Source organism: Mesocricetus auratus, unplaced genomic scaffold (genome assembly GCF_017639785.1).
Source record: "Mesocricetus auratus isolate SY011 unplaced genomic scaffold, BCM_Maur_2.0 Super-Scaffold_100010, whole genome shotgun sequence".
Taxonomy (NCBI): Eukaryota; Metazoa; Chordata; class Mammalia; order Rodentia; family Cricetidae; genus Mesocricetus; species Mesocricetus auratus.
This window is the reverse complement of record NW_024429194.1, coordinates 1,956,552-1,976,259: the sequence shown is the minus strand read 5'-3', so window position 1 is coordinate 1,976,259 and position 19,708 is coordinate 1,956,552. Positions and strand designations below refer to the sequence as shown.

General features: G+C 44.6%; 1 protein-coding gene across 1 annotated transcript in view; it reads left to right on the top strand.

Moving 5' to 3' along the window:
• The first annotated feature begins 8,965 nt into the window (after positions 1-8,965).
• The window catches only part of Myom1 (myomesin 1), a 104,986-nt gene continuing 94,243 nt past the window's right edge, over positions 8,966-19,708 (top strand). Inside the window, 2 exon segments of the mRNA XM_040752834.1 lie at positions 8,966-9,155; positions 13,586-13,926. Coding sequence (XP_040608768.1) covers positions 13,613-13,926 — 314 coding nt within the window. The 5' untranslated portion in view covers positions 8,966-9,155; positions 13,586-13,612.

Genomic DNA, 19,708 nt, shown 5'->3' with positions numbered 1-19,708 from the left:
CACGAGTTTTTGGGAAGGTTGGGGACACAGCTGGTGGCAGGCCCAGACAATACAAACTCAGGGGGCTGAGGGGTCAAACAGTTGGCAGCACACTTGACACCTCCACGGGAGTGGTGGCCTGGGAAGTTCAGGCATTCTGGGCCGGCTATCCTGCAGGAGGAAACCAAAACCCCTTTAGATGCAGTCTGGTTTCCCCTTCAGCTGGAAAACACGCTCGAGTTGTTTCTTCTCTAGGAATTCCCATTGTATCCTCATCAAATCAGCCAATAGTATTGAACTGGTAACCACTGTGGTGGGGCCTGTGGTTTACTCATTTTAAAAATGAACAGTTGCAATCCCAGCACTCGGGAGGCAGAGGCAGGCGGATCTCTGTGAGTTCGAGGCCGGGCTGGACCGACAGCCTCCAAAACAATACAGAGAAACCCTGTCTCGTAAAACAAAAAAAAAAAAAAGAAGTTGCCCCTTGGGGTTGGGTCATGCGATGGAACAGAAAGGGTGGAGAATTACTGTTACTGGGAGCAAATACACAACAGTGTGGCACAGATTCTCTTTGGTCTTAATAATAAAAACCCGGAGTCAAGCTATTAGGGGATGAAAGCTGAAGGTTCAGAGAAACAGAGCGGCCAGCCCCTGGAGAGTTGTTACCTCTGCTAATGCTCAGACCAAAGGGATGCTCCTGCCCTCAGACTGCCTGCCCTGCCTTATATTCCTCTCTCCGCCCAGCCACATCCCTCCCTGTCTCCACCTCCTTCCTGCTGGGGTTACAGGCGTACCACTCCCGAATACTGGCGATTAAAGGTGAGAGGCACCACCGCTTGACTCTGTTTCTCTTGTAGACTGGGTCAATTTCATGTAGCCCAGGGTGGCCTTGAATTAACAAAGATGCCTGTGTCTCCCCAGTGCTGGCCTCTATGGCTCACTAGTGTGGCTAGCTCTGCACTCTGATCTTCAGGCAAACTTTGTTAGATCACAAAATGTCACCACAGAACAGGTTATAGAAGGACAGCTAAACCTACCTGGGGACTTGTGGAAGATGTCCCCAGAGGGCAATTCTAGGGGACTGATTCTAGGGGTTCGTGAAAGAAAGGAGAGAAGCATGTCCAGTGGGGGGGGGGCAAGGAATCTGGCTGATTGGAAGTCGGTTTCTGTTCACTGTTCTTCCATGTCTACAGAACTATGGATATACCAAGTCAATGTGAAGAAATCAGCTTAAGTCTTACTACTCTGTCGACTGTTCTGACACTTAGTCATCAGACCCACTCCTGAAGGCCTCTGACACTGTATGATGTTCCAGTTCTTTTGGAACTTAGAAGAGGTCTTCCTAATACAGCCTGGTGAGAACCTTCTCACCAAAAGTTTGGCAATCTGTGTTCTGCTCCATATCCTTCCTTTAGTCAGCTGCATAACTCTGAGAGCAAGCCCCTTTGGTTGACCTCAATTTTCTAATATTTCTCCAGCCTGCCTTACAGAGGTTTCTGATTAAATGGGGTCACTAATGACTTTGTTTTCCTTAAAGATTTTCTTTTGTGTCTGTGGGTGTTTTGCCTGCATGTACATCTGCACACCAGAAGAGGGCATCGGATCCTGTAGGACTACAGTTATAAACAGTTGTGAGCTGCCACGTGAGTGGAGGGAATTGAACCCTGGATCTCTGGAAGAATAGGGCTCTTAAGTGCCGAGCTGTCTCTCCAGGCCCTCATTTATAACTTTAAAAGATTTTTTCCTATGTATAGAAGAGTGACGTTTCAACTGGGGTGTGTGTGTGTGTGTGTGTGTGTGTGTGTGTGTGTGTGTGTGTGTGTGTGTGTAACTGTGGGATGCATGTAACTCATTATGGCTGCCATTTTCTTTTTATCGCTGGCTTGGCAGCTTAAATAAAAAGTTCCACTTTGTGGAGGCTGAGAAGTTCAGGATCAAGGTACTGGCTGGTTCACACTTCTTGCTGAAGACCCTCTAATGACTTATAGACAGCCTTTTTCTTGCCCTGTCCTACATGGCAGGGAGAGATTTTCCATCCTCTTCCTATGAGTGCTAACTGATTAGGGCTTCAACGTATGATCTCTCTAAATTTTTATTATCTCATAGGGTTCCTCCCTTGAAATAATCACACAGGTCCCACTAAAACGTGAGGTTGTGCTCCACTAATGCTGTGATTCTCAATAGCCAGTGGTAAGGAGTGTAGATTTTGCCTCTAGTGGTTCTCAACCTTCCTAATGCTGGGACCCTTTAATACAGTTCCTCATTTGTGGTGACCTCCCCCACAGAAAATTATTTTAGTTGCTACTTTGTAACTGTAATTTTGCTAATGTTATGAATCATAATGTAAATACCCGTTTTCTGATGGTCTTAGGCAGCCCCTGTGAAAGGGTCATTTCAACCCCAAGGGGATCAGGACTCACAGGTTGAGAACCAGTGCTCTAAAGGAACACTTGGCAATGTCAGGAGACATTTCGCATCATCATAAGCAGAGGGCTGCTACTGGGATATATAGAGTCAGAGATGCTGTCTAAAGGACTGAGATTGAGAAAACACAACACTAATGATTGGGGGGTCGGCATTACAGTGGTTATTTGGAGGTACTGTAAGTACCAAAATGACAACATTTATTTCTCCTTTCTCAGAGTAAGATACTTATTTTCTTGAGGTTAGGGTTAAAGAGAAAGAAGGAGCTAATAAACCATCACATGCCTAGCGTATGGTAGATGTTTCCGTAACATTTAATTCCTCACATAGCCCCCTGGGACCTGCATTATCATTTGTTTTTCTCACATAAACTGAGATCCAATATAGTTCAGTTATTTGCACAGGTTATACAAATAGTCTTTCAAAAGCTGCATTATATCTTACACCTTTGGTTTTCTGGGGCTGGGAGAGAAAGAAACATGGGACAAAGTCATCCCTCTCTCCTCATATAGTATCCCATTATGAACACCAACAGATACTCAGTAATTGGATACTTACTTGAGTGCAGATAGCTAGTTAGTAGCACAATTTTAAAAATCCATGTTTTCTATCTCTTTTTTTAAAAAAATGTGTGTGTGTGTGTGCGTGTGTGTGTGTGTGTGTGTGTGTGTGTGTAAGTCAAAGGACAGTTTGTGGGACTGAGGTCTCTCCTTTAACCCTGTGACTCCCAGGGATGAAATTTCATTCATCAGCCTTGATGACAAGCACATTTACCCACTTAGTTTATATGCTTGACCATGCATATAAGAAACCATTGAAGCCAGGAGGTGGTGGCACACACCTTTGATCCCAGCACTTGGTAGGTAGAGGCAGGGGAATCTCTGTGAGTTAGATGCTACCCTGGTCTACAGAGGGAGTTCCAGGACAGCCAGGGCTACAGGTTTCTATAAACCCTGCTTGAAAAAAATAAATCAAACAAACAAACAAAAAACCCCCATTGATTGTTGAGAAATATGGGCTTACATTCTTGTTTGTTTGTGTTTTCAGATACGGTCTCATGTAGTTCCAGGCTGGATTTAAATTCCTCCTCCACCTTCCTCTATCTCCCAAGTACTGGGGGTCACAGCACTCCCCATATGCCTGTTTCTTTGCCACTCTGGGGATTGGAGTGAGCACCAGGCAAGTGCTGTGCCAACTGAGCTGCATCTCCAGCTCTGTGGTTCTGGTTTAACAACATCAATTCCAGTTCCTTGCAGGTGAGATCTGTCGACGTAACCATGGGCATTAATCTATTAGTCTAGGAAAACAGTAGGAGGAGCTCTTGTCTTTCAAATGAAGAGGATATTTAAATAAGTCTGTCTGATAAGAGCACCAGATCTACAAATAGAATATGAGTAGTGTATTAGAAGGTCATAGAGAAGTCAACATGAATGAAGAATTTCTGGTTTTTAAAATGCAGTTAGTATTCTTTCTTAAAAAATGTATTGTATTTATTTAGTTTATTTTATGTGTGCTTTGCTTGCATGTATGCATGTGTAGCATGTGCCCTTGGGGATCAGAAGAGGGTGTGGATCCCATGGAACTGGAGTTATGGACAACTATAAGCCACCATGTGAGTGCTGGGAACTAAACCCGAGTCCTCTGCAAGAGCAACAAGTGTTCTTAACTACTTAGCCATCTCTCCAGCCCCAAAATCATTTTCAGTGTAATATTTTCATTAAATCTCTGAAATTTTCATACATTCATATAATGGATTTAGTCAAAATTATTTCTAAGTTGAGGAATGATAAACAAGGTAGAAGCAACGTGGGATTCAGGCTGGGCATGTAGTACAGTTGGAAGAGTGCTTGCCAGCACAGAGCTCTGAGTTTGACCCTCTGCACTACATAAACCCAGAGTGGCAGTGTATGCCTGTAATCTGTGACTTGGGAGGGCAAGGCAGGACTATCAGATCGTCTTCAGCTACTAGTTTGAGCATGGTCTCAAAAAAGGAAAGAAAAAAATGAAATGTGGAATTGAATTAAGGATATTTGAATAAATTTACTCTATGCTGTTTTTTTTCAATACTGATCTCAAACCCAGGGCTCAAACTCAGTGCTCAGTAAGCACTTTCCCACTGAGCTAAATCCTCAGCTCTATAATAGTAAAGCTAAGTTAAGTAAATGCTTAGGAAAATTAGAATACTAAGCAAGATGCAAGACAGAATATAAATAAATCATGTCAAAATAACAGTAGCAATTAACGTTGATAATGGTACCTGACTCTATTAGTTAAAGACAGGCTGCCCCAGTTGTTAGAAAGATTCCTACTATCAGAAGCTACTTCAAAATGTTACCCTGACATAATTGATTCTAATTGTTAATGAATAAATGTATCGATCAGATTATACTTATTTAGTTAATTTTTCGATGTAAATATTAACTTGAACCTCCTTTGAAATTAATACATAAATCCAAAATTATAGTTTAGGCTTACTTTAGCAACTCCTTTAGTTTCCTCATCTGAACAAATGGCACAATAATACTAATATAACTGCTTTTTTTCAGCTTTTGTGAGAATTAGGGGAGAATTCATGCAACTTTGCGGGAATACAACTCTGCTTGTGTGGAGGCCTGAAACTTCAAGTGATAGAGCAGTTAGCTTACCCTGACTATCTAACATGGCAGATTTCTTTGTCTACTCGACTGGAAGGAATACATGGAGTGATCATATTCTAATCTGATCACAGACTTCAGGTAGGCCTTTTATGTGTCTCCAGTTCTGTCGTGCTCTTAGGTGTCTGTTTTATAATGTCTCTCCTCTGTGTGTGTGTGTGTGTGTGTGTGTGTGTGTGTGTGTGTGTGTGTGCACTACACATTTTTTTTTTATTCCATGTAGGCTAGGCTGGTTGTCCAGCAAATCCCAAACCCCAAGGGTGTGCCTATCACTGACTCTCACCACCATGCCTGTTTTTGTTTGTTTGTTTTGTTTTTTGCTTGTAAACATGGGTTCTTGGGATCAAACTCCAGTCTCCATGCTTGCAGTATAAGCATTTACTGGACCATATTCCCTGGCCATCTTCACACCTCTGTCACTTCTACTCATTGTTACTCAATGACGGTCTTGCTAGTAAGGTCACTGAGAAAATAACAACTGTATGTATTATCTACTGCCCAACAGCTGTTCCAAGATTCTTCCCTTGATAACTAGAGAGAAGCGATCCTTGATCTTAAAAAGGCCAAGTTTCTCTGTTTTCTTGCTCATGTCACACTGGTAGGTCTGCCCTCTTCTGCATTGTCCAGTGCTTTTTTCCCATTGGATTATTCCCATGAGCAAGGATGCTGTAATGCATCCCATGCATAGTAGACAGAATAATGGTCTCTCAAAGACACCCATATCTGAATCCCTAGAAGCTTTGACTGTTGGACTACATTGCAAAGAGAATTAGAGTAGACAATGAAATTAAAGTTGCAAATGAGCTGGGCTTAAATTAGGGAGATCATCCTACATTGTCCCACTGGGACCAGTGTCACAGAGTTTTCAGAGGAAGGCAGAGAGAACCAGACATCAGTGTGACTGTAGGTAAAGAAGTTGACTTCAAGGGATGGGAGGAGCCAGGAGACCAAGCCTTTAGCAGATGGGTCTTTGGTGAACACTGGCCTAAACTGTAACACTTAACTCTTTTCTTTCTTTTTCCCAGAGGAAGAGATTGTATGCACCCTGTGGAACTTCCCAGCAAGGCTCAACCCCACATTGAGATCAGGATCCTAGGAAACAGTTGCATTGCCCAGCACAGGTAAGTATGTTCCAGCTTTCGCTGAGTTCTCCTTTCCCGGAGAAGCAAAGGCAGACGAAAGTACTCATCTATCTGTAACCTGTCAGAGGTGAGATGTCCACCCTGAGCAGTTTCCTTTTTTAGAACAAACTGCCCCAGAAAAGGTGCTGATCAGTTTATGAGCAAGAACAAAGTAGGACAGCGCTTTCTAGATTAAAAAGCCCAGGAAATCCATCTAGAGACAACTTGGGAAGGAATTCAGCTCTAGAGCTTTAGAGGCATGAAGCGGTTCTTTTTTTTTCTTTAAAAAAAAAGATTTATTTATTTATTTATTACATGTACAGTGTTCTGCCTACATACCAGAAGAGGGCACCAAATTGAATTGTAGATGGTTGTGAGCCACCATGTGATGGGAATTGAACTCAGGACCTCTGAAAGAGCAGTCAGTGCTCTTAACCCCTGAGCCATCTCTCCAGCCCTGGTTCTTTCTTTCTTTCTTTCTTTCTTTCTTTAAATTAGAAACAAGCTTGCTTCACATGTCAATCCCAGTTCCCGCTCCCTCTCCTCTTCCCCTGCCTCTCCAGCCCCTCCAGCCCCCACCCAATCCCCACTCAGCTCCCCAGGGAGGGTGAGGCCCTCTATGGGGGATCTTCAGAGTCTGTCATTTCATCCAGAACAGGGCCTAGGCCCTCCCCTATGTGTCCAGGCTGAGAGTGCATCCCTCCATGTGGAATGGGCTCCCAAAGTCTATTTGTATGCTAGGGATAAATACTGATCTAGTACCCAAGGCCCCAGAGATTGCCAAGGCCTCCTCACTGACACTTATATTCAGGGGGTCTGGATCAGTCCCATTCTGGCCCCTCAGCCATCAGTCTGGGGTCCAAGGCCCCCCCCCCCCCGCCTTGTTTAGGTCAGCTGTTTCTGTGGGTTTCACCAGCCCAGTCTTGACCCCTTTGCTCATCACTCTTCCCTCTGTCACTGGGTTCCAGGAGTTCAGTTCAGTGTTAGCTGTGGGTATCTGCCTCTGCTTCCATCAGCCACTGGATGAAGGTTCTAGGATGGCATATAAGGTAGTTGTCAATCTCATTATCAGGGAAGGGCATTTAATGTAGTCTCTCCACTATTGCTTAGTTTGCCAGTTGGTGTCATCCTTGTAGATCTCTGGAAATCTCACTAGTGTCAGCTCTCTCCTCAAACCTATAATGACTCCTTCTATTATGGTATCTCTCATCCTGCTCTCCTCTGTTCTTCCCCCGACTCAGCCTTCTGGCTCCCCTCATGTCCTCCTCTCCCCTCCTCTTCTCCTCCTCTCTTTTTCCCAGCTCCCTCTCCCCTCCTCCCATGCTCCCAGTACACACAGGAGATCCTGTCTTATTCACCTCCTCTGGGGTACCATGCACATCTCTCTTAGGGTCCTCCCTGTTTCCCAGACTCTCTGGCAGTGGGATTGTGGGCTGGCATTCCCCTGACCCATGTCTAAAATCCATATATGAGTGAGTACATACCATGTTTGTCTTTTTATTACTGGGTGTGTACCACGACAGCCTGACTTGAATTAAAGTATTTTTTTTAAAATCAAATCTTCTTTTTTAGATTTACTTATTATGTATACAATATTCTTCCCAAAAGCCAGAAGAGGGCACCAGAACTCATAGATGGCCATGAGCTACCGTGCGGTTGCTGGGAATTGAACTCAGGACCTCTGGGAGAGCAGTCTTAACCTCTGAGCCAACTCTCCAGCTCCAAATTAATTATTCTTTTTTTAATGGACAATGTGATAACAATAAACTGTATCTACTAAGGAAAGTCTCTTAGAACTAAGTGAGGCAAACGTAACCAGAGTTCCTGAAGCAAATGGTTTCTGAAGTTGACAGATTGTAGTCACCCATTTCCTGTTTATTGTCAGTGTGCATACCTACCGTGTGTATATGTGTAAGAGTGGGGTGTATGCATGGAGGCCAGGGGACAGCTTGCTGGAGCTGGTTCTTCCTGTCCCTTAGCTGTGGTGTTTGTCTTGTTCATCTAGCTGTGCTGAGTCCTCCAGGTCCCCTGGCCCACCAGCTTCCTGATGATCCCCCTGTCTCTGCCTGTCCTCGCTGTGGGACTCCAGGGGTTACAGGTTCTGTTGCGTTCTGGAATTACAGATGCGCACCTTTGCTCCAGGCTTCTTTTCACACGGATTCTGGGGATGGAACCTGTGCCGTGAGGCTAAAAGCCTCTTCTTCATTACACGGTGGAAGAAACAGAATTGGTTGGAAACAAAGACTGACCCTGCCCTTGAGTTTGGAAGGACACAATAAAAAAGCCCTGAGGCTTTTGCTAGTAAACAAGGGATTAAATACTTGTACCTGGAACTGTGATTTATTTTGTAAATGTTCCTAAACAGAAGAGGAACAGCGAGTGTTCACTGGAGTGAAAACTCCACCACATGGTACTTCTGGTCAGCCTCAGGTTCTTTCTTTCCTGCCATGTCATTTGGCTGTGGTTCGTGCACACACAAAGCCACGTCTTGGCAGTGAAATTCCATGAAGTCCATTTTGAGGATCAGATTCCTACACCTGTCTTTAGCTCTAAACACAGGCCACGCCTTGCATCGCACTTTTAAATGTAAAGCAACAAAGTATTGGACACAGCCCGTGTAACCCAGTCAAACTGCTCTATTTGGTCTAATCAGGCCACACTCATTGAGCCACCAACCTAATCCTCCTGCTCGTGCAGCTTCCTGCTATACTCGTCTCTTCTGGGTCTGGGACAACCCTCCCCATGTGCTGCTATATTTATCTGCCTTCTTAGCCATAAAAGGCTGGCTGTGGGGCCCTGACATTCTGTTGCCTGACCACATGCATTATTTTTGAACTGGCCCCCAGATCCTGCCTCTAGCCCTGCCTCTTAACTTTTCCTGGGAATCAGCCACCTAGGGTCTTCATTTCTACCCTCCTGCTCCCTGGTCACAGCAGTGGAACATCCATCTGCCTGCAATCCCTGCCCCCAGAGACTGGTAAGTGTGACACCGAGGCAGCAAATGTCTGTCTTCTGAGCTCAGCAGGGAAATGACCGAGGGAAGGGAGAGCAGGCCTGCTGGGTCCAGTGGCTATTTAGCCGTGTCACTATATTCTTTTGAAATGAAGCTGCTATTCCTGGAACTATAGGATCATATTGTCTCAGATTCAACTCAAGTCCTCCCTCCACGTTCTAGTTCAGTAGTTAGTTTGAAATCTGGACTGGATGAGGGGTGAAGTGTTTTCCCTCCTCTGCATGCCTGCAGGTCTGCCTCCCCGAATGCAAATCAGGCTAGAAGGATACAGATTCTCTTTAAAGCCACCGGTTCATGATCCAGCGACTTTGCCCTGAAAGGGCAGTGTGGCCGAACTCTCAAGTGCAGTGTGTTATTTCTGACTTGAAAATGGTTGGGTGCTCGAGGGGGGCAGGGCCTAGCACTGTGACCCTGAAATCATCGCCTCGTATAAGTAATTTCCATCAGCTTTTGGCCTCTGCTGCCAGCATTAAGAGAACTGGAGCAAGATTACAATTATGGAGTTGGTATTTCTTCCTGAGCTCCCAAATTATTTTTAGGAAGACCACAAAACCATCTTTCTTTCTAACAAATTCTGACTGTCTTGTGTTGTGCTAAACCTGGCACACTTAAGAAAAAGGAGGTGGTTATACCATCATTCCAAAGGTCAGTCAGTCCTGGTGACTTAAAGGCAAGCCCCGTTTACTGGTAATACGTGACCCCTATGTACTAAGCAGCAAATACTAATAAAGTAAATATACTTGGGGCAGATAACAAAGAGTGGAAAATAGAATTAGGGCGAGACATTTAAATAATCTGTCTTGTGAAAATGATAGTGTTTTGAATCATCCGAGTAGTGGTGTTGGTTTATAATGCAATGTAATATAATGGATCATATGTAATTGTAATGTAATATAGTGAAAGTTATTATTTGTAAGTCATTCTGATGGCACCGTTACAGAGTCTTCTCTAACACTTTATGACACTAATGCCATTCTAGATAAATGTATCCTAACCCTTTATACTCTAAACGTTATCTAATAATTATTCATTAAGTGCAATTCTGAATGCTTAGTAACAGAAACAGCAATCTACTTAAGGATTGAAACCAAATTGCTTGCTAGTAGCTATTTTTTTTTCTTCTTAGGAAATGCCATGTAGACAGGTATTTCTGGATTTTCTTCTTTAGAGAGTATATTTGACCTTTCAAGTCACTTAAATAAAATTTAGTTTTAAATTTGACAAAAATTAAAAGGACTCACTCCTCACTTTAAGCAAAACAAGGTTTGAAGAAAAAAAAAAGAAAACCTTTACTTGAGGAACAATTTTCTTACATATTTTTGAAACTAGTATTTTAGGATATTGTGCATAAGAGTATTTTTTTAAAGCCCGTTTGCCACACGGCTGATGTTTTCCTTTCAGTGAACACATTATTATTTGCAAGAGGGAATGTGGGGGCTCCATGAGTAAAGAAGGGCACTTCCTGCCAAGCCTGGTGCCCTGAGTGCCATCCCCGGAGCCCACATGACGGGAGGAAAGAACTTATACAAGTTGTCCCTGCCCTCCGTGTGCATGCTGTGACACACATGCACCCCACACAAGATAGACAGATGCAAAGAAGAAAAGTAAATGTGATGGGAAGCCTCCCTTCCCCTCGCCCCCCCAAGCTGAACTAATAGCTCAAGTTCACACTGCCAGCAGCCACACCAAAGGCCTGATTCCTTCTTCTTTATATAGCAAGAATCAAAGTCACCGTATTCTAAATGGGATAAGTACTTTTTCTGGTTTGAAAGTTGCCAAGTGTTTGCAGGATTTGGGGAGAACTTGTTGTGCTCATAAACATTACTAGACCCCGTTCCAGTGCTAAGGCTGTTGTGTTTGTAGCCATCCTCATCTGTCTTCTCCCAGCTCCGAAAGGGTATCACTGTGCAATATTAGCTGATCTGAAACTTGGAGGGACAGGCTGGTCTCAAACTCACAGAGATCCACCTGCCCATGCCTCCAGAGTGCTGGGATTAAAGGCGTGCACCCCCCCCCCAGTCTTCTCGGTTTTCAGTTTCACCTACATGTGGTTGACTCCAAGATTTAGATGTCCATCCTGCACTGTGACCCTGTACTCGAATGTCACATGTCTAGCTTCCCAGTTAAAACGTCAGCTGGAGGGTAGAGCAGGTACCTCACATGTAGAACGCCTCTGATCAGTCTCTTGGTTTCTCCATCCCAAGATGATACTTTATTCCCTTCCCCATCTCAGATAATGGTAACTTCACTCTCCTAGTTAGGCAAAAATCCTTGGGACACTTCCTTTTCCTTCATGTTCTGATTTGGAACATCCAGTGAGTGCCATTGGCTGTACCCTCTTCAAACCATGTGCAGACTCAGAGGGAGTACCGAAGTGGCCTTTGTACTTCTCTACTAGAGCCTTGAGAACAGAGTGTAAAGGACCAGATATCTAACCCACAGAAATGTTTTTCCTTAAGGTTCTGGAGCCTAGAAATCCAAGGTCAAGTGCTGTAGATTTGGACTTTTTTCTTTAATAAGGCTACTCATCTAGAGGACTCGGGTTCAGCACTGACATGGCTGCTCACTGCCATCTGTAACTTCAGTCCCAGAGGATCTGACACCACTCTGTGTCTACCACAAGTGCCAGGCACACACACCATGTGCAAACATAACATACAGGCAAAACGTCAAGACACGCAAAATAAAAGTAAAGATAAGACAATGATGAAGAGGGGTTGGAGAGATAGCTCAGAGGTTAAGAGCACTGACTGCTCTTCCAGAGGTCCTGAGTTCAATTCCCAGCAACCATATGGTGACTCACAACCATCTACAATTCAATCTGGTGCCCTCTTCTGGTATGTAGGCAGAACACTGTATATGTAATAAATAAATAAATCTTTTAAAAAAATGATGAAGAGCTGGACGTTAGTGGCGTGTGCCTTTAATCCCAGCACTCGGGAGGCAGAGGCAGGCGGATCTCTGTGAGTTATAGAGCTAGTTCCAGGACAGCCTCCAAAACAATACAGAGAAACCCTGGCTCAAACAAACAAACAAACAAAACCAATGATGAAGCTTCTGACTGCTTGTGGATGGACCATCCTCCACAGGGTGGGTGCTCTCCATGGTGAGTCCTCTGTTATTGTTCAAATACTGCAGTCCTCATGGTTGGTCACTCTGTCGTGTGTTTAGACGCTCCTAATTTTATTTTATTCTAGGGATTACCAACCCTGTTGGGCTAGGGCCCACCTGAATGAGCTCATTTCAGTTTAATTTTTCCTTTCAGGCCCTGGTTTTCAAATGCACTCTTATTCTGAGGGATCAGAGGCACTTTAGCATATCACTCTGGGGAAACGGGTATGATTCACCCCAGTATAGCCCTCTAATTGATCTCTTAGCTTTCCTTCAACAATCTGTTCTTCAGACCTGAGCAAGGGCTTGTTGGTTCAGAGATTTCTAGTGGCGTCTCAGCCCTCTGAGTAAAAGCCAAGCCCTTAGCATCTCCTCGAGGGCCCTGAACTATCTACCTTTTCTCTCCTACCTGCTCTTCACCTCATTCTCATTGTCTGTACCTTCCCTGCAACCCCCTCAAGCCCTGAAGCCCCACTATCCTCGGCTCTGGCGTTTTTGTTTTGTTTTGTTTTTTTGGTTTTTCCAGACAGGGTTTCTCTTTGGCTTTGGTGGCTGTCCTGGAACTAGCTCTGTAGACCATGCTGATCTCAAACTCACCGAGATCCGCCTAGCTCTGTCTCCTGAGTGCTGGGATTAAAGGCGTGCGCCACCACTGCCCGGCTGGCTCTGGTGTTTTTCATGGATGTTCTATCTGAAGCACTCCAGACAGCCCCTGGTTCTGATGTCTGTCCAGGACGCAAGGGTACTTTAAGTTGTCCTCTCCCTCCCTCCTACTTTACTTTACTCCACGGCCTTCAGGACATCCCAACACACAACTATTAAATCTCACCATTGTCAGTGTCCTACAGAATGCTCAGTCCCCTGCTGGACAGTTGGAGGAGGGTTTTTGCTTTGCTTTGCTTTGTTTCCCCTGTACTATATCGATTCAGTAGGTGCTGCTTATCTCCTGAGTGAGTACCACTATCCCCCCCAGCGTTCCACATTCTCCCAGGTGAAGCACGCACCGGACTCGAGTGTCAAAAAGCCGGAAACAGGCACTGTAGAGTGTTTGAGAGAAAAGCGCAATAGCTGGGCAGGAGGCTTTTCCAGGCAAGAAGGAAAAGAATGCATGATGGCAGGGGGTGCGCCCGTGGGCCACCGAGGAGGGCGTCGGTGAGCACCCAGTTAGGCTGAACTTAGCCCTCCCGGTTCCCTGCCCATCGCGGTTGCAGTCTGCAGATCTCTGCATCGGCCGAGATGACTTGTTCTCTGGGATTGTCCAACCGAGAATTGCTTTCTTGCAGGTGGCCTCCTCCCCTCAAGGGCCCACGATGTCGCTGCCTTTCTACCAGAGGTCCCACCAGCACTATGATCTGAGCTACCGTAACAAGGACCTCCGCACCACCATGAGCCACTACCAACAGGAGAAGAAGCGCTCCGCCATCTACACCCATGGCTCCACCGCCTACAGCAGCCGCTCCTCGGCGGCACACCGCCAGGAGTCAGAAGCCGTTAGTCAGGCATCAGCAGCCTCCTACCAGCAGCAGGCCGCTCAGGCCTACAGTCTTGGAGCATCCCAGTACTCTCGAGAGTCTGGGGTCAGCCGGAAGACAGCCTTGGCGTATGATTATGGCTACTCCCACGGGTATGTCGAGAGCAGCCTTCCAAACCTTGGGCACATGCTGTAAATAATCATGTCTCCTGTCTCAAATATGGCAACCCTGTTGTTATACCAGGTGTGTATGTGTGTGTGTGTGTGTGTGTGTGTGTGCGTACCTGTCTTTTCTTCCCCTTTTAGTGTCGTCTCTTTGAAATTTTAGAGTTTCACGGGAGGGTCTTGCTTGAGTCATCCACTCTGGTGGTATTTCTAGAAGCAGGGAAGTTTTGGTTACTCTGGCAGCCACAGAGCCAGGAAAGATTTAGACACTCAGCAGGTTTCCTGGCTCTCATAATGTTTCTGCTTGTATTAAAAGCCAATAGAGAATTTAACATTCACAGGTACCAGGGAACAAACTTGCAGCAGAGATGCATTGGAATTTTTCAACATCTGAAAACCAATACTCTGAGTTAATATTTTCTTTATTTGGGATATTTTATACAGAAGCAGGGCCTTCTCTCCGTGAGCCTAAGAATGGTAAGAACAAACATGCATTGGGCCTAATTAGATTACTGACCAAACACAATGAGGGAGATTCTACTCCCAAACGAAAAGTTATGTTAGGATGCTAGGAAGAGAGAATTGCAGTTGAAGGTCTGCTCTGCCAAGCAAACCCAGACTCTCATTTCCATGGAAACAACAAAGTAAGCATAAACGTGAACGTTATATCCGGAAAGTTCCCGTTTGGATCTCTTTGCCTGGGGTGGGTGTTAAAGCTGCTTTCCTGACTGAGGTCTTCCAGGTGAGAGTGGGAAGTCTCCTTCTTTTAAGCGTTCTTAGTTTATTTCAGCGTGTGTATGTATGATGGCATGAGTTTATGTGTACCACTTGCATGCAGGTGCACAGAGAGCCCAGGAGAGGGTGTCAGAGCCCCTGGAACCGGAGTTTTAGGTGGTAGTTGTGAGCCACACAGTGTGAGAGTTGGGAACAGAACCTGAATCCTCTGGAGTATAAAGTATTTGTCAAGGCAACTGGAAAAAGTACCTCTCTCGGGGCATGCGAAAGGTTAGTGGGGGATGATGCAGTGGCTTGTGTGAATCCACGTGGAGCAGGCAGAAACTCCTGCATCCCTGATCTAGAGCTGTCATGTTGTCAACGACAGTGACCGCAAGGGAGCTTCTGGCAGGTTCAGTCCCAGAGCCAGAGTCTGCCAGGGTTTACCTGGAACGCACGATGGCAGCGCTCTGAAACTGCGCTCGCAATGGAACAGGATCACTTTGCAGTCTCACTTTCATAGGTCATATTCTGCCCTGGGATGCTCAGAAGGATCTCATGTTGGCTGCAAAAATGGAAATACTGTCGCTGAGGAGAATCTGTTTCTTTTAGCACTTACTTCAAATGAATTGCCTTCCAAAGGAAAATTGGGAGGAATTAACACCGTGTGTGTGTGTGTGTGTGTGTGTGTGTGTGTGTGTGTGTGTGTGTGTCTGTGTGTGAGAGAGAGAGAGAGAGAGAGAGAGAGGCAGACAGAGAGACAGAGAGAGACAGAGACAGAGAGACAGAGAGAGAGACAGAGACAAGGACAGAGAGAGACAGACAAGGAGAGAGGGAGAGAGGGAGAGGGAGGGAGAGGAAGAGAGACAGAGACAGAGACAGCATCAGTTTGTTCTCTTGAAGAATGTTCCATAGCTATCTATGTTCAAGATCCTCATTTAGGAAAGCAGCTGTCTTGCAAAGAGGAGGATTAGATGTTAAATATCCATCTTCCTGGTTTGTCTGCACCAGGCCTACAGAAGATGGTATTTTTATGATCATGAAGTTAGCTAATTTCTTGTGTATTTATTTCATTTTCCAAACATGGAAGGATGGATATAATGTTCTACATCATATGTTCAAATGATTTTATTTCTTTAGCTCCACTGCAAGCTTTTATGCTCGAGCCACTTTAACTCTACAAGGTTTATCTAGATTCTGTGCCGTGTTCTTATTTATAATTCGAGATAGCATCTCGAGTGTTAGTAATTAAACTGGCTGTTTAGAGAGGGTGGGGGAATCTTGTCGTGTAGCCCTACTCATACTTTACATAGGAAACGAACTGTAATCATTTTTCCATGGTCCACACCATATCTTGTTTCTACTGTGTATGTAGGTTAGTATTTGTAAGTTGCTTGTTATACTTGGACAAGACTGAGTTCAAGACTCTTGGTGGGAACAGAATGAGCTAGAAACAGTGCATGTGGGGAGAAAATACCAGTGCTGTCTTCCCCCCTTCATATCATGAATGTAAAAGAGGAAGAAGCCTACCATGACCTTGGAGGCATTTCTGTATGGCAGGGAGTATTGTTGTTTGTTTTGTTTTAGGACTCTAGGAGTAACATGTGCAGGCTTAGAACCTTTATAATTTCTTCGGGTTGTTCTTAAGTTTATTCAAAATGAAAAGATTTTTCCTGGTAAATGAGGCATGTCTTTGGATTGTGAACAGTCTCGTTGATAAAAATCCCCTGCATTGGAACTGCATCCCTCTGAAGTGTATGTCAGCACTAGGCTAGGTCTATTTTTACCCTCTACTTTGTAGTTAGATGTCCAACGTTAAGGTGGAAAGTACAGAGATTTAAATGTGCTCAAGACTTGGCTGACCTCAGTAAGTCTTGCTTGGAGTCAGTGTGGCTGTAGCACGGATTGGTTGCTGACAGTGTTGTAAAACTCTTTAAATGCCTTTAACTCATGGTTACATTGAGAGAAAAAAAAGACCCTAAAAGCAGCACAAACCCTGTCAGAGTGGCATTTTATGTAACAGCAGTGTCAACGATAAATATGATCAAAGGGAAATGCAAGTATGTTCACGTACTGTGTGTGCATACATGAGTGGAGGCCAGAGGTCAGTCAATGTCTGGCACGCCCTCTTCTATCGCTCTGCACATTTTTTAATAAAGAACTTGAGAGTTCAGTTGGATTAGCTGGACAGCAAGCCCCTGGGATCCTCTCATCTCCATCCAGTGCTGAAATTACGGGTACCACCTCCAGCTCTTCACATGAGTGTTGGGATCCATCTCACACCCCCATGCTTTTGCAGCAAACACTTTACACACTGAGCCACAGCCCAAGCCCACATTCTGTAACTGTTGCTTCTCTGCTTTTGTTCCATTTCTTTGGTCTTCAACTATACAGAAAGTAATATGATGTTTGGTACTTAAATACCAGAAGAGGGCTGGTGATATGGCTCAGTGGGTAAAGGTGCTTTCACCAAACCTGCTGACCAGAGTTCAATCCCCATGCCGGGGGGTGGAATGTTATGTCTCTTGGCACCTTCCTGCTGACCAGACAGTGGGGGTAGCCTGCAGGAACTATTTCACTTCGCTTGGTTTTATGTCCTATTATACTTAGTTTTTAGGGACTGGAGGTTGAAGCAAACATCCCTTTGGTTTGTTTGTTTGTTTGTTGAGACAGGGCATCACTATGTAGTGGAACTCACTAGAGTTTTTGAACTCATGGAGATCCTCCTGTCTCTGCCTCTGCCTCTTAGGATCTGGGATCACAGGCATGTGCCACCATGTCTGGCACCTATTAGATTTAGTTTTTGAAATTATTTTTTATTTGTGTGTGTGTGTGTGTGTGTGTGTTTGCTAGTCTGTATGTGTACCAAGTGTATGCCTGGTACCCAAGGAAGCCAGAAGAGCATGCCGGAGATGCTCATGAGCCACCATGCTGGGGCTGGGAACTGAACCTGGGTTTTTTGTGAGAGTACCCTTACCATTGTGTAGCGAGCCGTCAGTGTTCGCAGTTTTGGCGCTTCGGGGCTACAACACTTTACAACGATCCGAGGCAAAGGGCTATAAGGATATAAATGAATTCAAAGACAGCAGCGGCTCATTCTTACAAGGAGAATGGCGTTTATTTTTAACAAGGGTGGAGCCTCATATACCAAAGGCAGGCAAGGTGGAAAATCACCAAAGTCAGAGGCCTACATTCCCAGGGCCCTCCCGGCAAAAGTGGGCCAAAAACAGGAATTAGCATTTAGACAATAAGGATGGACAGAAAACGAACTTGCACGCAGGCCTCTCTGGGAGGAGGGGACAGAAGTGTATTGCTAAAAAGCTCCTAGTCACAAGCAGGTCAACAGACCCCCGTGGGGGAAGGGTGCAACACCATTGCACTATCTTTCCAGTCCCAGATGCAGATTTTTAATGCTTCGTGAACCTGCTTGTACATCTATGTTCATAAAAAAATATACTGGGCTGTAGTCATATCTTGATGTCTTAGTCAGAAAACACTGAGCTCACCAGATGAATTGGACAGTGCTATTTTAACATATTTTTTTAAAATATGAAGTACTCATCATTTCTTCTTTAAATATTTGTTAGAATCTATCAGTAAAAACCACTTAGGTGTCTGTTTTTCCTTGTGAGGATGTTTTACATTATTAATTCAACTTGTCAGCTTTGGTCACTCAGAGTTTTATGTTTTGGTCTTTGTAGGAATTACTCCATTACCTCTCAGCTGTCTAGTGAGTTGACACAGAAGCAGCTACACTAATTTGCTATGAGAGTCCTTAGTTTTGAGGGCTGGTTATTATGTTTCCTCTATCACTCTTGTTGGTTTTTTTTATTTAAATTTAAATTAGAAACAAGGTTGCTTTGCATGTCAATTCCAGGTCCCTCTCCCTTTCCCTCCCCTCCTCCCACACCCTCCCACCAACCCCCCAATATCCCCTCATTTCCCCAGGGAGGGTGATGCCCTCCATGGGGGTGTCCATAGTTCCTGTTTTTCCAGGGTTTTCTTTTGAGGGATCTTCACTGACATCTATTTCTGTTCTGTTTCTTATTTCATTGTTTCTTCTTGAATCTTCATTATGTCACCCCTTTCTTGTGCTTATTTTAATTTACTTATGATGTATGTTGAGACAGTACAGGATTGTCTAGGTCATTTCAGTGTAGGTATACTACTAGCTTTCTTTTATTTTGAAATGTGGCCACTAAGTTGCCCAGGCAGCCCTTAAACCTGTGATCCTCCTGCTTCAGTCTTCCCACAAGTGAAGTCTAGCCTCCATACAACACAATGAATAACTGCATACAGGTTTTAAAAAGAAATTCATTTTTTAAAAATGAAAAACCACTTCTCTATTCCATGTATTCCTGTGTCTGATTTAAGAGCCGAGTCTTAATGTTTTATCATTGCCTTTTGACTTAGAGGAGCAGATGAACAACTAACCTCAGTACTGGGAATCCTGCTTCTGCATTGTGTGTGTGTGTGTGTGTGTGTGTGTGTGTGTGTGTGTGTGTGTGTGGTGTATATGTGCATATGTGTGGTGTGTGTGCATACGTGTGGTGTGGGTGTGGTGTGTGCATATGTGTGTGTGTGCATGTGTGTGGTGTGCATATGTGTGGTGTGTGTGTGGTGTGTGTGCATATGTGTGGTGTGTGTGCATATATGTGGTGTGTGTGTGTGGTGTGTTTGTGTGGTGTGTGTGTGTTTGTGTGGTGTGTGTGTGTTTGTGTGGTGTGTGGTGTGTGTGTGGTGTGTGTGTGTGGTGTGTGTGTGTGAGAGAGCTGGGACCCGAGGTCCGTCTCCAGTGTTGGTCTCTGGAGCTCTCCATCTTCTTTTTTGTGACATAGTGTCTCATGTCCTGGATCTTGCCAAGTAGTTTAGGTTGTCTGACCAGTGAGCCTTGGGAATCCTCTGTCTCTGCCACCCAGGACTGGAATTAGAAATATACATCATCACACTTATAGTTTATGATTTTTATTTATCTTTTATTTTTATGTGTGTTGGAGTTTGACCTGCACATCTTTGTGAGGGAGTTGGATTCCTGAACTGGAGTTACAGATAGTTG